Source organism: Colius striatus, chromosome 1 (assembly GCF_028858725.1).
Source record: "Colius striatus isolate bColStr4 chromosome 1, bColStr4.1.hap1, whole genome shotgun sequence".
NCBI classification, from domain to species: Eukaryota; Metazoa; Chordata; class Aves; order Coliiformes; family Coliidae; genus Colius; species Colius striatus.
Genome location: NC_084759.1, coordinates 137,276,976 through 137,293,183, shown reverse-complemented (window position 1 = coordinate 137,293,183; position 16,208 = coordinate 137,276,976). Strand labels below are relative to the sequence as shown.

Sequence of the window (16,208 nt, the reverse complement as noted above, 5' to 3'; positions counted from 1 at the left end):
AAAATAGGCGGATGAATTTGTAGGTCAACTAGATCCAGCTGGTTGCTTTAACATGTTTTTCTTTACGCCATTCTAGCAAACAATGCACTTGTTAAAAACCTAATTAATGCTAGAGCAGACAAACAAACCAACAAAAGAGGCACTTAGAGGCACTGTTCATAGGAGTCAGAGATGGAGGAGTTCCACTAGGTCATCTGCCCATTACCCTAATAGTACGAGGCTGTTTTCCTCCCATCAGAAAGGAAGAGTCAGTGAACTGAGCAAAAGGGTAAAGACAGAGGAAGAGGCACTGAGAAGTGAGAGAGCAACAAGAGGGTCATAGGAAGTAAAACAAACAAGAACAGTATGAGCAGTGGACTTAGAAATAAGGTTACAGCACATTGTGCTTGGAGGTCATTCACAAAGAGGGGTTTTTTTAGAGAGCTTGACTAGTTCTGTAAAGAAAAGAGGAAAGATTTTTGTATGCTTGTGTGGGAAATCTATTAAGACAGAACTAGCTGTTGAGTAAAGGGACACCATGCAGAGATGTACAGGTGCTTTATGTCCTGTGTTGGATGGGGCTGACAGAAGGTTTTCAATATTTTCCAGTTGGGAAGGATCATGCTTTAAGACTCTAAGTTGGATAAATATAATTCACAGCTCATGTTGCAGATTTTCTGAAATATCTGGCAAGTATTTTTATCCCGATGCTCAATAGATCCCTGGTCAATTTCTCTTTAGAGTTAGTTAAAACAAATGAATCTATTTTCTGTTTCTAGTGAGTTGATTTCCTTCCCTTTAGCCTTCTTCATAATTCATTTTGTCAAGGCAAGTTCTTTTTTGGATTTCAAAAGTAGTTATCCTTCACCTTGTCTACCCTTCCTGCATTTCAGGTGAACTGATAAGCTTTCTTGTACAACAGGTTAGGCATTACTGAGCTCATTCAAATACTAATTTAAGCACTGAGTAAAAAAAATGGCAGTATTTTCTAGAGAAGTTTTTCACTTGCATGCTAACTGCAATGATTTGACTTTGGCAATATTATCTTGAATTTGTTTAATTTCATGAAAACAACTTATGTCTGCTTTTAGAGTTGTGATAGAACTATAAGTGTTACTAAATATTAGTCTTGGATGGACTAGCTGAATATTTCCATTTCTTTCTCTGTTTTAAGATTTTTCTAACCTTGTTTTAAGAGGAACGTATTTCAATTTTATTGAAGCTACTTAGATTGCTTTCAATTAAACCACATAAGCCAAAGGATAAGTGCCTGCGCAGTCTTTTGGACTAATGTAATGATAATCAATTTAAATTCAACCTTACCTTATACAATGCAGCTTTCGTAGACAAACTCTTTGTGCAGACTTTTAAGCCTCTATGCTTTCACTTGATACATAATTATCATTAAATAACGTGGAAGCTTTCTTTTTTCTGATATGCCAATTGCCTTGTATTTTTCTTTATTGTATATTGTTATTATATTGCCTCACTGTTTAATCAACATTTGTGTCAACTCAAGGTTAAACAGGCAGTTACAGTAAGGTGATAATGCCCAACTGACAAGGCATCAATCACCGACAGCTATGTTTTATGTCTTAAAGAAATGTATTAGAAGTGCGGAAATCAACACAAATGAGAATTTTTGTCAAACAGAGTGAAAAGCTAAGCACTGAAACTGTATGTGCAAAATGGTCCTTGCTTTTTTTTTTCCTTTGTTGTTTGGGTTTTTTTTCCTCTTTTTTTTTTTTTCCTCCTAGTGCTGACCTGTGCATATATTGAATAGCTGTGTATCACAGGAGCTTTTCTGGGATTTGTGCTGTACGTGTTCTTTGAATGCATTATTGAAGGCTGGCAAACCAGTACATGAGGAGTCTAACTCAGAGATCTGTTTGACCTGATAAGTGATTAGAAATACAGTTGAAGAATTAGTCTTCTTGCTCCTTCTGTCTTGATTTTGAAAAGAGTAGATTTAAAATAAGTTGTATGGATAAGGTGTGCCAAGCTATCATGTGAATGACCGACATATGTGTATCTTCACATTCACATAAATACAATATAAAGACAATATTAAAATATCTTTATAGTAAAACTACTCCCATGACAGGTGAGGTAAACATGCATAGTTTAGATTCCATAAATGAGCTTCCTGAGCCCTGGAAGTCTCTCATAAATGTTGAGGACATATCTTTTTAGTTAATACTAAAAATAGTATATGACTTGGCCCTACAGCAATATTCAGAATTTCTCAGTCTGACAGTGGGTGGATTTGGCTTTTTAAAGCTATGAACATCATTACTGTTTGTCTTTTTTTTTCCTTAAAATTAATTTCTGTGTGGTGTCACTGCCAAATTGTATTAACATTTCCTAGGAGCAGATGAAAACTGTTTTGTAGTCATGGAAGTGTTTTATGTGATTGTAGCACTGCACATAATATGTGGCACTTGTGCACATGGAACTAATTTATATCTGGAACAGAAAGGCAACTCTTGATTTGTATGGCTTTGAATCACAAAGTATTTGTCATCACACACCTAATTTGGCTTGCCTGTAGGCTGTACCATAGTAGGTCATATATTGAATATATTGATCTGCCAGACTTCTGGAGTCTGATAAGTATTCGAATTTCATTATCTTCATGGTGTAAGTTAGAGCATGAAGTATTTCTTAGACACTTAGTAGCCAGAAGCAAGAAAAAGTAAGAAAAAAGGAAAAAAGTAAGATGCTGTTTTAATTGGAGGAACATCTCAGAAAGGACTTCCTTGAAAATTGATTTTTGTTTGACTTCTGACTGAGAGAAGACTCCCACTCCATCTTTGCTGAGGCCTGGTGACTGTTACGAAGTTGTCTTGGCTTTAAGTTTCCCTATATAGCAGGAGATGGGGTTTGCTCAGTAGAAGAAACTTTCTGCTGCCCTAGCAGTGTATCTGTGGCTTATTTGCTTCTTTAGATTCTCATCCTTCATGAATAACCAATGCCTGACAACAAAGTACTGTGTATGATTTTTTCATGGGCATGGAACTGAGTGTTCAGATGTTCTCTGCCACTCACTGATAGTACCCTAGCCAGGGCACTGATGCTGTTGATGAAATTCTTACTCAGAGTGGAGACATCAGAGCTGATGGATAAGCACATAGTAGTGAAATCAGAAAGATGACTAAGGATTTTGTGAAACTGCAGACCTTGCACTGTTCTGAAAAGTGATTTCCTGAAAAAAATATTTTCTAGTGGAAATTGTGAACTCTAGAAATTATTTGCAATTTCTTTCTTTACTCCTACCTTGCACTAGGGAAAGTTTTCAAACAGCGGGGAAAATTCAGTGAGCAAAGTACTAGTTAAAGAATTTGTTATCTTTGAAAAAGGGTGACGAATTATGTGGCATATAGAAGTAACTGAGAATTTTCTTTTTGGAAACTGGTGACGTGAAAAAAAAATTATACACTGTAGGTTAAAGAAAAGCAATTTGCAGCTTAAGTTTACAGTGATGAAGCTTCTGATAGACTTTAGTGCCTATTTGAGAACTGAGGATGAGCCTGTGGGATAATGGGATAGCCAAAACCTAAGAACAGCAGTTTGACAAAGGATCTGGTAGAATCACAGTTTATAGAACTGATAATGTGAAATGAGAACTAAGACATTTATGTTGCCAGAGAGTCTCAAAAACTATCAAGAGGGCACAGGAAAAACTGAGGTAGACTCATGTAGTTTAGGGAGTTCAGGAAGGAGAAAGGTCTATTTTTGTAGCAGAAGGTCATTTGAGCTGAAGGACAGGTGATCTGATGCATAAAAGAGGTAAATTCTCCATTTTGAAGAAGCTATGAGATGCAAGAGGGTATCTTGAAAGATGGCAGAGGCACGGAAAAATGTTAATGGTGAATTTGATTGGGTGCTCTTGCAAGTAAGTACTTTGGCTACAAGGTCTCATGTCTGTAGATAGCAAAAATACATATATCTAATGCAGTCTGAGGAGCAAATGCAGCAGTTGAATGTTCAGGTTTGCGAAGGCTCTGGCAGAAAGGCAGATTACAACTACTAAGCATAAAATTTCTGAACGTGCTGTTAAGTGTTACACTCACAGTGGTCCTTCACGTGTTGGGCAGAGACTAACTCCCCTAAGGCATACCTCTTATTAATGTAAGAGTTAGATTGGAAGTAAATACTAATGTGAGGGAGCACTGTTATCCAACTTAGTATGATGTAATTAGTTTTGTAAATGCTAAGGATTTGCAATGGTTTGTTACAGCATTGAGATTATAAAACTAAACACAGTATTGTTCATACCAGATTTTAATTTTAGTAGTAGTTTCCAGTGATACAATGACATATAAAATCCATTTTTAAACAAAATTTTGTTTCCTGTAATGCTTTACATTTTTTTTTCTCATACAGGCTTTCAGTAGCGATCAAATCAAAGTATTTTGTAAGGAAAACTGTGAAATACTGTCCTATTTACCTATTTTAGATTAAGCAGTTAGATACACCTTAAAGAAAATGTTTTTAGTTCAATGCCACAATGTAGGAAATCTTGTCATGCTTGTTCTGTAGTTGCATAGCAACTTGATACAGACTTGAGTGACTTTTCAGGACATATTGACCCACTGACTCAAGCGTATCTTTAGGATAGCATCCATGTTTTAATGGACGCAGTTTTAAATCTACCTTGCTATTAAACACAAAGGGCAAATTTATGCTTGGCGTGTCTCCCTTGGCAATGTTGGCACTAAACCAGAAGGTAATTTTCCCTGTTGCATTTAACAACATGTTTCAGATTTAAAAGCCATGGAGCCATTAGAATATGACTCCCAACAATTAGAAAGTAATAGTAGTATGTCTTTCTAGTGCTGAGGGAATAACTCAGTTTAATCTTAGTGAGGTTAAAAAAAGGCATTTAGCTACTTGCTTTAAATACGAGTTAAATCCATAAAACATAATTACTTCATGGAGAACAGAATTTGGCCCCATGGCATATGTCCCAAAAAATGGGCGATTGACTTCAGTGAGTTAGTTCAGTGGGAACCTTGAACTACAGGGCAACGGGACTGAGCCCCTAGGAGCTGTTACTGTAAGTGGTCCACACTGGAAATTCAGATGCAAGTTTTGTATCTTTTTAAAGATCGTGAAAGAGGATATTAAACTGTGCCTGGCCTCCATCTTCTTTGTGTTGATGCCAACACTTCCTTTAGGGCAAACATTGTAAAGCAGAGAAGAGAAGAAAGTGAAGCATAATGGTTGAATATTTGTCAGTTTTTGCTGTCACTAGTAATTATAATTAGAAAATGCAGTTTTGCATACTAGATATTAGACAAAAGGCAGCAATGGAGCTGGAGCTACTTGAGAAATTCTTGTTCCACAGCTGGCAATTACCATCCGGTTAGCTGGTAACAGGCACGCTCTTCATCCTAATTCACTGCAGTGCAAAATAAAATCAGTCAACTTAATCCATCTGCAGAATACTGAGCTATTATAAACTGATGGTGTCATGAAGACCTGGGATTTTACTACTGAATTTGGAAGTATTTGAAGCATTACGGGGAAAGCAAGGCTCTATTATACTGTACTTCGTTCAGACTGTCACTCAGTTTGGGTAACTCTTTAGTCCTGCTAGGGTCTGAATGCTGAATGCTATTGAACACTAGCAAAAAGACTTGTCTTTCTGGAGTGAAAACCCTGAAGCTTTAAGGCAAATAAAACAGTTTAAATAAGGTTTTAAGGTAAAGCATATTGGTACACTTTTTAAAGAGATCTGTGATTTCTCTCAGCAGGTCCTCTTTCAGCTGAGGGAGGAGTTTGTAGTCCTGATTGCATGTCTCCCTGTAGAGGATTAGAAAAAAAGTGGAACAGAAGGGTTAAAGTTGATGGTGAGAAAAGGCAGGAGGGATGTTGTGGCCTCCCTGGGGCGTTAAGGGGGAGGGGAGAGGAAGTGAGATCTGCTGTGGTTGGGAGTTTGCTTTTTCTTTTGTTGGTAACAAGTCTGCTGTCTGTTAAAAGGCCGACAGAAGAAACTGGTTTTTAATTCCCCCCCACCCCACTCCCCGTGTCACCCATCCCCAAGATCTGCAAAAAAGCGGAATTTTTAATTTTTTTTTTTCTTGTTTGTCTTGTGTGTGTCATGTTCCATGGCCTGTGAGCCTGGTGACCCTAGTCTAGGCCCCACAGTTTGGTGGCTTCTGCAGGACTCTGGCAGCTGGTGTCTCCCTGGCGCTGCCATTCACCCTAGAATTGCTGAACAGAAAGATGCCTGGAAATATCACTTGTTTTCTTTCAGTTCCTTTCTAACATGGTCAGTGGCAGAACCCTTAAGTTCAACACAATAACTAATTCAAAATACTCTGATCATATATTTATATGGGTAGGCATCCCTTATCATTGTTTTCACTTAATGAAGGATTTAACAAAAACAGTTCTTTCCCTTTTTCTTCCATTGTGCCTAGTCAGGTTTCTCTGAGAAAAGGCAAAAGCAAATCTATTAAGTTGATGGTTTAGTAGAGAGACTGGAAACTAATAAAGTTGTGTAAAAACACAATATATTTATTCAGCTTTGACTGAAAAGCTTTTCATGTTGTCCATACACTTCCACACTTCAGAGCTATAATCTAATTTACGATGTTGTCTCTCCTATAAAGCCCTAAAATATGGTTGAATTACAGAAGGTGGAAAGTTGTGCTAAGAAACTTCCAAAGAGTTCATATTTACTGATAATGATGTCTGAGTGATTATTCAGTACAATGTATCCCTAAAGAGAATTAACTCAATATGACTTAACTTTTCCGAAATGTGTATTGAATTTTATTTCCTCTGGTTTTATTTCTTTTAGGACTGTCAGAATGAATGCTCAGCTGGAGGATCAGTGGGAGAAACAGCAAAGCATATCACTGAATCTTTCAAGGTATTTTGTTTGTTAAAAGATGAGTGAAGCATTTCAGCAGACAGTGCCAAACAACATCTGTAACATGGTAGTGGTTGTTGTGCAGGTGTTCATGCCTAAATGCAATAATTAAATTGCATTTGCTGAAAATATTTTCAACATAGAAATTAAAACTATTATAAGAAAAACTTAAAATTTATTGTAGTTTCAGGTACTAGCTAAAAGGTTAGCACTCATTAAGCAAAAATTTAAATGGTATACGTTATTTTATTTTTAACTCTTACCTGTTTCAAAAGCAATACAAAGATTGGTTTCCCCCATTAAGGTTTTTTCCTAAACAAAGTCTGTGTGACACTCTATTATATGTTAAATTTTGACATTATAAATAGTGTTCAAAAGCAGGTTTTTCTGTCTGATCTCAAACTTGCAGAGCTAAGGCCTTCAGAAGGACTCCAAAGCACACCACAGCCCTGGCACATTTTCAATGCTCAACAAGCAAACAGGGCTATGATAATAAGGAATGCTGAGCAGCTGCCAAGAACTGACATGAAATTGAATCCCTCTCTTTTTTATTTTGATCTTATGCTTAGAACTGAGCTCAGTTAAGATGCCACTCTTTTTCTCTGCCTTCTTCCCAAATGCAGTGCTAGTAACTAGGAGCTCATTTTAAACACTGTATGGACACAGGTATTGACTTGTAATTTTCTGTTGGAAACATAAAACCAATCAACATGTGCTCCTTTGAATTCTACCTTCTGTCTGCATTCCCCCTTTTTTCAGCCTCTTTTGTACTTTTTTTGCCTTTATTGCTTATGTCACATATCTGTTTATTCTTCCTCCCCTTCTTTTTCCCTGCTTTACAGTCTTTAAAAAGCCTCATCTATATTTTGCAGACGTTTAAAAGTAGTACCCAGAAAAAAGTGACCTCACTTGTGCTTTTTCAGCAGTTCATTTCCTGTTATTGCTGACTGTTGTCAGTAGTACGTGAGATGAAATTATAATCATACACTTTTTAACTGTCATGTTCTTCCTGAATTTTTTAGGCAGTGTCACTGCTGTGCAGTCTTTTGAATTATGCTTAAGTAGTTATTTCCTTTTAGTTGCCAGACTTTAACCAGATATGGAAAATAAATGCTGCAGAAAATGTATTCGACTCATTGATAAGATTTATTCTGCTGCTGATCTCTTTGAAAACAACAAAGAATTCTTGTGAGTCCATGACTACAGAAATTTGCCATGTAGAAACATGCCATTTAATTTTTTTTCCTCATTCTCAGCCGCTCCCAGTTCTTCTCTTTCTCATTTGTTTGGATTGTGTTGCTCTGGCAGTTCTGCCCTAGAATGAAGAGTTAGGATGACTTTTCAGCAAGAAGGTGTATTTCTGTAAAATGTTGACAAAAACAGGCATGCAACTAGTTTTGAAACCTTGAGAATTCACAAATAGGGAGGGCAGAGTTGTTTTATGAATTCATTTTCATAAATAGACAAGAGAGATATTAGTAGATTCATTCAGTAGAATGTGCTGGTGTATTCAAAGATTCCTTTACAGAATGAAGACTCTTGTGTAACCAGACTCTATTGTTTCCTTCCACTCATTCATGTAGTCCAAGAGGAAGACAGACAAGAGTGGCAACAAACATTGATAGTGTTTGGGTCACAGGTGAGCTGGGTCTAAAGTAAAGCAGACTTAAGGCAGATTTAATGATATTGTCAGTCAAGCAATTGCCTTCCCAAAGCTTCAAATATGGTGTGGCACAAAGTTATATTTAATCCAGTTTCCATTAGATCAATACTTCTATTTCTGAAAGAATGGTAAGTCATTGTAGTGGAGAGGAGGGCAAAAATATATTAACAGGTGAGACAGATGGTCATAAAGGGAGTACTAGTAGAGAAAACAGCTGGCTGTGGTTCAAGTCTAATTTGTAAGTCCATTCTTGCCTTATGGCTCTGTTTTTGAAGATTAGTTTTGGATACTAGAAAGTGTACAGTTTTTTTACAAACTACTGTACTGTGGGGGATGTATGTAAGAAAGTTATGATGGGAATACAAGTACTGATTGGAGTGTCATGAGCTATAATAACTGTTTGCAGTCTCTTTAACTTCATTGCCTAATTAAAAAGAAAAACTTTATAAATGAAGGAAAAAATAACATCAGACAATGACAAATAAAATAGCTTGTTTTTGTTCTAGGGAATTTCATAAACATTTCTGTGGAAGACAGTTACAGTTACAATTTCAGAAACTATAGCTAATAATATTTCAAAGGAACTGAGTTGACCAGTGCGGCTGACTATGCTGCAGAAAATTGCAATTTTGTGCCAGTAACCTAAGTAATCCAAGATTGTGAGAATGTAGAAAACAGGGTATGGTTTTGTTTTATGCTTACATAAAACATATTGTTTTAAGTGAATGATGCCCAATGTTTGAATGCTACATTAGCCCTCTGAAGACATTTCTTTTTAGAATGCAGTGCTGTGCTTTTAGGTGGGGTGATCTGCTTTGAATTTTACTGCGATTTCTTCCTGACTTCTAAAGGTGGACTCAGGGTGCCCTTTTACACTGGGAGATAAGGAATGAACGCTACCTACAGCTTCTAGGAAGCAGTGAGCCCCTCTGCTAGCTGCTTGCTGTTTTTACTTCTCCTGGGCTTCTCTTAAGTTGGTAGGTCAGAATCGGTGTGTTGTTCGTATTAAGTGCTGCTGAATTACCTTAATTTGACTCCTTTGGTTAAAATTCTCATCCTGATAGGTCTATCACCTTTAGAGTTGACACATGACCCATGATCTTGGAAATATAAGCAGAATGGAAGGAAATAGTGATTAGGCTAGAGTTTCCTGTATTGTAGAAAGTGTCAAACCTCCAGGATTTATCTAACTCCTTCCACTAGGGTGAAATCTTCTCTCCCCAACTGTTGTGTGTAAATATATTTGTTTATTTAAATAACTGTCTGTGATTTGTTACATTTATAGTTTAAGAAGTAACTTTAAGAAGTTACATTTATAGTTTTTCCTATTGTGTGCGTTAGATTTCGAGGAGAGGAGTGTGAAACCGGTGATGAAAAGTTCAGTCATCCTCTGTACTGCCAAGTGTGTTTTGGAATGTTGACTCAAGAAATACCCATATCTGGTTTTGCTTTTATACATTTTTTTTTTAATGTTTATTAATACCATGAAATAGCACACAGTTACATTCAAGACACTTAATGTTTATGATTAAAAATCTGGTAATTTCTTTAATGCATTAATTCTGCTGCTTGTACTGTTACAAGACAGAGTGATTGTTGTTTGGACAATCTAGCAGCCTATTTCCATAGCTAAATCTAATTTTTGGTTTCTAATTTACCTGTTTCCATAGGTAAATCTAATTTTTGGTTTCTTTTAGTGTGTATTAGCTCTGACTTTGAATTCATAATACTTAGTCTTAAGAAACTAAAAGCATCTGTAATTGCCTTTTCTTTCCCTCATATGATCAATTCATATCCAGAAAGATGATTTTAAGTTTTGTGTAACCTTTTGTCATTGAAATACATTTTCTTTCTGAGAGACTGAAACGTAGAACACTTTAAGAAGGTATTACCTACTCCTGTTAAGTTTCTCTGTGTCTTAATGATCTGAAGCTATGTAGAATTAGTTGGGCATCTTAATTGTGCAAAGTTCAATTCTTCTGTTTTAATTCTTAATGGCCTATTTAGTGTACCAAAATGGTGCAGACCTTGTAGGGAATACTGACAGGTCTGTTACATCAAAGCAGAATAAAGTAGCTGTAGGTTACAAGTGAAATATGAAAATTTGTGGTAATGGAATGAAAAATGTTTAACCAGATGTTCTGTATCTTGAATGCCTCCTCATGTTACCCTAAATAACTGTGAGTGTTCCTGCAGTCGTCTGCAGACAAATCCAACCTTCCCAGGCTCTGAGCCAGTGGGATGCGAGCCTGCAGCAGACTGGAAAGCTGTAATAGGCAGGTTAGTGCAGGGCTATGCTCAAATTAATAATCGCTGTTGAGATCTTGGACTTGCTAGACTCAGTACAGTGCTATGCTGGTATGTTTGCATGGCTTCCAGTTAGAAGCTAGCTCATGTCTAGCTGTGTGGGATGCTGGCTATAGTAAATTTTTTGTGATGGTAAATGTTTTAGGATTTGTTTCTTGTATCACTATAAACTTTTGGAGCCCATACTGTGAACTAGCTGACATTGTGCAAGGTGTTATACAAATAAGAACATAAAGATTATTTCCATACTGTAGATATAAATAAACAACCAAAATCTCTGACAGTTTTTTTTTGTAGATATAACATATAAATAAACAACCAAAATCTCTGACAGTTTTTCAACTGAATCTAAAGCTGTAGTGTATTCTCTGAATGAAGTATGAAGAAACTGAAAATTTATTTCCAATTCAGGCATTTGTGGTTCAAATTGAGAGACCGCCAATGAAAAAGTTACAGACATTGATTTTTCCTTGGAGGTCTCTTCACAAAAACGTACTTGTTCTTTGTCATAGGACCTTTAGTTGCATGTTTTAAAAATTCTAGGCTTTGCATGAAATGACTGTGACCTTGATTGGCTCTATGCAAAATACTGTGCTGATTCCAATTCTCTGTCACTTTCCACATTCTTGACAAATAATGCAGTAACATTAAAGATCAAGAACAGCTCTATAACTTACCCTGGAAACGTCAACATTAAAAATAAAGTAGTGTTACAGTAGTAATCTATGCAGTAAAGGTGTAAGTTAGATATTATTGCAGAATGCAGCATTTCTTGTCATACAGTGTATATCAGAAAGAGTTGGAAAAATTCCTTTTTTCTTTAGAGAAAGATATTCCTGTTTCCAAAACAGTCTTTCAAATGAGAACCTGACTAATGTATTTTCCATGCTTAGTTAAACTGCATTGCTGTGATTGATGACTATGTCTGTACTAATGAAACTTTACTGCATCTATAATTTGTTAAAAATACAGTGGGATATAGGATTCCTTACTGTAGGACTTGGGAAAGGGACCATAAGTCTGTGGAAACTGGGAGAGAGACCATGAGTTTTAAGCTCTATTTTAGAAAACTCTTTTATATGTGAATAGGTTGCTGACAGAAGTGAATAAACAATTCTCCAACCGTATTTTTTTAAAAGAAGAAAAATGTTTATTCACCAAATGTCCTTCCTTCCCCTCCAATGCAAAGGTTAAAACCATAAAATATGGAATTAGTCTAATTTTTTTAAAATAACTTTTAAAAATCTGAACTAATTGATTGTCTTTCTTTGGCACAATGTTAGAGTGCCACAGTAAAAGTTACAGTCTTTGAGGAGTTTAGGAAGTACATAGCACTTCTTTTATGTTTTCATTTGATATGAGCAGTAGGAAAAGTTCCTGATATGCCCAAGAGCATATGGATCAAGGGAATGCCGACATGTTTTTGGAACGAGGACATCTGTGCATTGTATGTGTACATGGTTAACAAATATTTACATGATTTATATATTTTCACATCTTTTCTGCTTCAGATTGTTTTCAGTTTGTACTGAGAACAATTTTTGAACTGCCAACAATGAATTTTTTACCTGCCAAAACACGTGGTCACTTACTGAGTTTTTTATTGGACTGCAGCTGTTGAATATTCTGTTGTTTTGGGAATGGGAGGGTGTTAGGAGAATGCCCTGCGTTTCCATTTAAAATTCTGTATTAGACCCCATCTTAAGTTTTAATTGCACAGATAGAACATTTTCTTTGTTTATGTTAAGCCATATGGGAAAAAAATTATTACAGAAATGTTCCAGTATCTTGATGCTGCGATGAACAGTAGTTTTCCAAAACGTGCTGCTTTGTATAAACTGTCTTAAAGCACTAAAAGAAAACCAGTTGGCTGTCTATACGTGTGTAAAGTTACACAGTAAGACATCTCCAAATATTTTGTGTCTTAGAACCATAGATCCTTTAGTCTGTCCTCTGGCTGAAAGTGCCACTCTCATGAACACCAGACAAGGTCAGCTGTGGCTTGTGTCTCTTGAATGCAGTGCTGTGCTACGTTCTTAAAGAGAAAATGTGTTTTTTCTCATACCCAGTCTGAACCTCCTAAGCTGAAACTGTCAGTTGCCATTTGGTAGGTCATCACCCTAACGTTTCCATGGAAGTACCTAGCTGTAGCCACCGTTAGATTGGGATGCCAAGCTAGAGGCCAATTTTGTTGTTGTCATAACAGTGTTTAGTATTTGTTGACAGGACATTGCTTTAGAAAAGGTCATTCTGATTTTATCTTGATTTCAACTAAATCTATTCAATCTAGTTTTTCATCAATGGCAATAAATGATTTATTTTCATAGAATCATAGAATGGTAGGGGTTGGAAGGGACCTTTAGAGATCATCTGGTCCAACCCCCCTGCAGAAAAAAGATTGGCAAGTAATACTCTTAGATCACAGTGCTTTTGTATGTCTTGACTATACTTCTTAGCAGGAGTATGTATGTGCTGCAGAATTACTTCAGGTGATTTGCAACCAAATCCATTCCCTCAACTTCACCTGCCGAAACGGAAAGCAGCTACAGCACAGAAAATTGCTGAGTGGTTTCTGTGGTATTCTGCATTGCACAAATGCTTTTGGGTATTACTAACAGTAGTTGAGCAAGATTGATTTACATCTGTCTGGTGCTTTAGAAAAGTTATTAGGAAAGTAGGGGTCTAGGTCATATTAATGATAACATACAGTGTGTTTACAGTCGAGTGTACTGTTTTGATGAAAGAGCCCAGTATGTGTTAATGAATGTTTCCATGGTTGTTGGGTGCTAGGAGAAGGTGACTTTCTTGAAGGAGACCAGTGCAAGTTGCATGCACAGTTGAATGGTGCACTAATGCAGCTTAGTATTGCTGAATGCCTTTACTAGGCACATCAGTGTTTCTAAATCATTCTTATTACCACAGAGTAGCAGTGGTAGTGTCACTGCTTCAGGATCATAGTAGCCAACAAATTCTACTGAGCAGGAAGTTCTGATTGCTGTGAAAATAATTCACCATGATTCTTCTATGATATTCAAAGGGATGATTTCCCAGCACTCTGCAAGTAGATTTCTTACGCTGTCAATGACCCACCTATAGTGTGTCATTTGAGATCTATAGCAACTTTAGCTTGGTGGCAGGTAGTTCTCTGTTTCTCTATAAGGTGAGTAATGTCCTTCAAGTAGTAGCAGGCTTTTAGCAAATAGGTTTTCTAAGCTGTAGTAGCAAAACTAATTGCCCCATTATCTGAAGCTATAGGATTTGCAAATAAAGCTTAATTGTCTTCAGCAAATACAGTGAGCTTTTAGCAGAGATAAAAGGAGGATGCTAGAAAAACATCCAGGGAACTGTTTGGCTGAATTGATTTATAGCACAAAGAAAGTGATGCTTTATCTTCTTTTTAACTAGGAGCTTAAGATCCACTCCATGTCTTTAAAAGCACAGAAATGGTGGTAGAAATTTGGACATTCCATTGGCTTGTGGAATTTTCTGGATTTATTTCTCCCAATTGCTTTTAAAATGCAAAGCTTTAGCACCAGCCAGTGATTCCCAAAGGAAATTGTCTGACTCCAAAACTTAAAAATCATCTCCATACTTATTTCCAAGAATTCTTAAATTTTAATATCATTGTGAGATCAAGTCCCCAGGTTTTATATTAAATATGTTTTCCTTGCTGAACACTCATGAATAGGAACTATGATTTAGTCTTTTTTTCCCCCTATTGGATTCTGCTGGTCTTTCTGTTTGCTTTTGAAATTATCTCTTGATGCAAACTCTAATGAACTAAACAACCTAGAGAGCAGGAAGAGTTTTATCTTAATCCTATATTTCATCCCCATTTTTAATAAAGTACTGAATGAAATGAATTGTTCAAATGTGGCAGATCAATTGTAGATCAAAAATGAAAATCCATGGCAATTTGTGAGTTCTTCTCACCTTCTGTCTCCCATTGTGAGAGGGATATGGGATAAGAGAAAAAGGCAGATATTGTTAACCGAATGCTTGAAATTATTCCTGTAACTTCTGTGTAAGAGGCTGTACCATGAACACACTTTTTAGTCTCAAAAGTTTTTGAAATTCTAAATTCTGAAAGCCTTCATTCCATGAATCTACTTCCCTGAATGTCTGCAAGCTTATTAAAATCAGGGTAAGAAGATTTAATTGCAGCTGCTCAGGATTTGCACATGTGAGATTATGATTCTATTCTTAGCCATTCCACATAATGTGTTTGCAAGTGGCCAGGCTACTTAGTCAAAATATTTCCAACTTGTTTGTCTGAAATTTAGGTTTACAATTTATTTTTCCCTTTGATGTGGATACTGGTTTTAGAAAAGTTTTGAAAAGCTTAAGTGTAAGTATTTAACTTTTTGTTTCAATTTCTTCATGTGACATGGCTCCCAAACCTTTAAAATCTTTGTGGACCAAATTTATAAGTTGTGTTTTCCTACGGCATTATGTGAACATCTAACGACACTGTGCTGCTGTACAAAAATGTGGTATTGGTGAAATGTCACAGTTCTATCTATTCCAGTTTTCTGTAACAGGCCAGTATGAGACCTCAACTTGTGTTAGGCTCAAATCTTCTCCCAGGCAAACTCTTTCTAAATACGGAACATTGTGTTTATGCTACAATGCAGAAATACAGTGGTTGAGAGGCCAGGAGCTGCACAACATCAGGAATTGCATTAACTAAGCTGTCACATCTTTTGAGAAGAATGTATATACTGTGAACAGTATATAATAGAGAAAAATATGAATAAGGTAATTAGTTAATGTGTTCCATTACTGAAGAATGGGCCTGGTTTTGTGCTTATGGAATTGTTTGAGAATAAGGCTATGAGAGTACTTTCTGTGCAAGGAATTGAGCTATTACAGAATTGCTGTCTGTGATTCCCTATATGGAATAATTTCTTTCTAATCAAAAGCCCAGCTATATCTACATTACAGACGTGAAGTTGAATGGCCAAAGAGGATTTTTATACAGCTAACTTACCCAGTAGTAACAATGAGCTACATCAGTGTGTTTTTTCAATTCGGTGTGATGACTGCATTAAAGCAGGCTTAGACTTCCTCCTTATTCACACTTTCTGATCACTCTACTTAGTTAACTGGAATAGATCTTAGCAAACAGCAAGAGTTTATAGGACCAAAATATCATGATGTTTCTGTTTCTGTGTTTAATAGTCTTACCAGCATCTTGATGGTATATATTTTAAAGGATGTCACATTTGAAATGGTTTTTTATAATTCTTGGATAGATGAGGTACTAGATGACTGGTTTTCATAGATCTGAAAATACCATTAACTGCAGTAGAGGAGACAGACCACATGAAAATCAAATAGATGCTTTTCTTAAGGTTTCCTTAATACCAGGTAGAA

General features: G+C 36.3%; 1 protein-coding gene across 2 annotated transcripts in view; it reads left to right on the top strand.

Moving 5' to 3' along the window:
• BCAT1 (branched chain amino acid transaminase 1) overlaps positions 1-16,208 on the top strand; it is a 66,173-nt gene that overhangs the window by 9,560 nt on the left and 40,405 nt on the right. For both annotated transcript variants that reach the window (XM_062009314.1, XM_062009325.1), the window contains exon 2: positions 6,791-6,862. In XM_062009314.1, the coding sequence (XP_061865298.1) occupies positions 6,791-6,862 (72 nt within the window). The remainder of the gene's footprint in view (positions 1-6,790; positions 6,863-16,208) is intronic.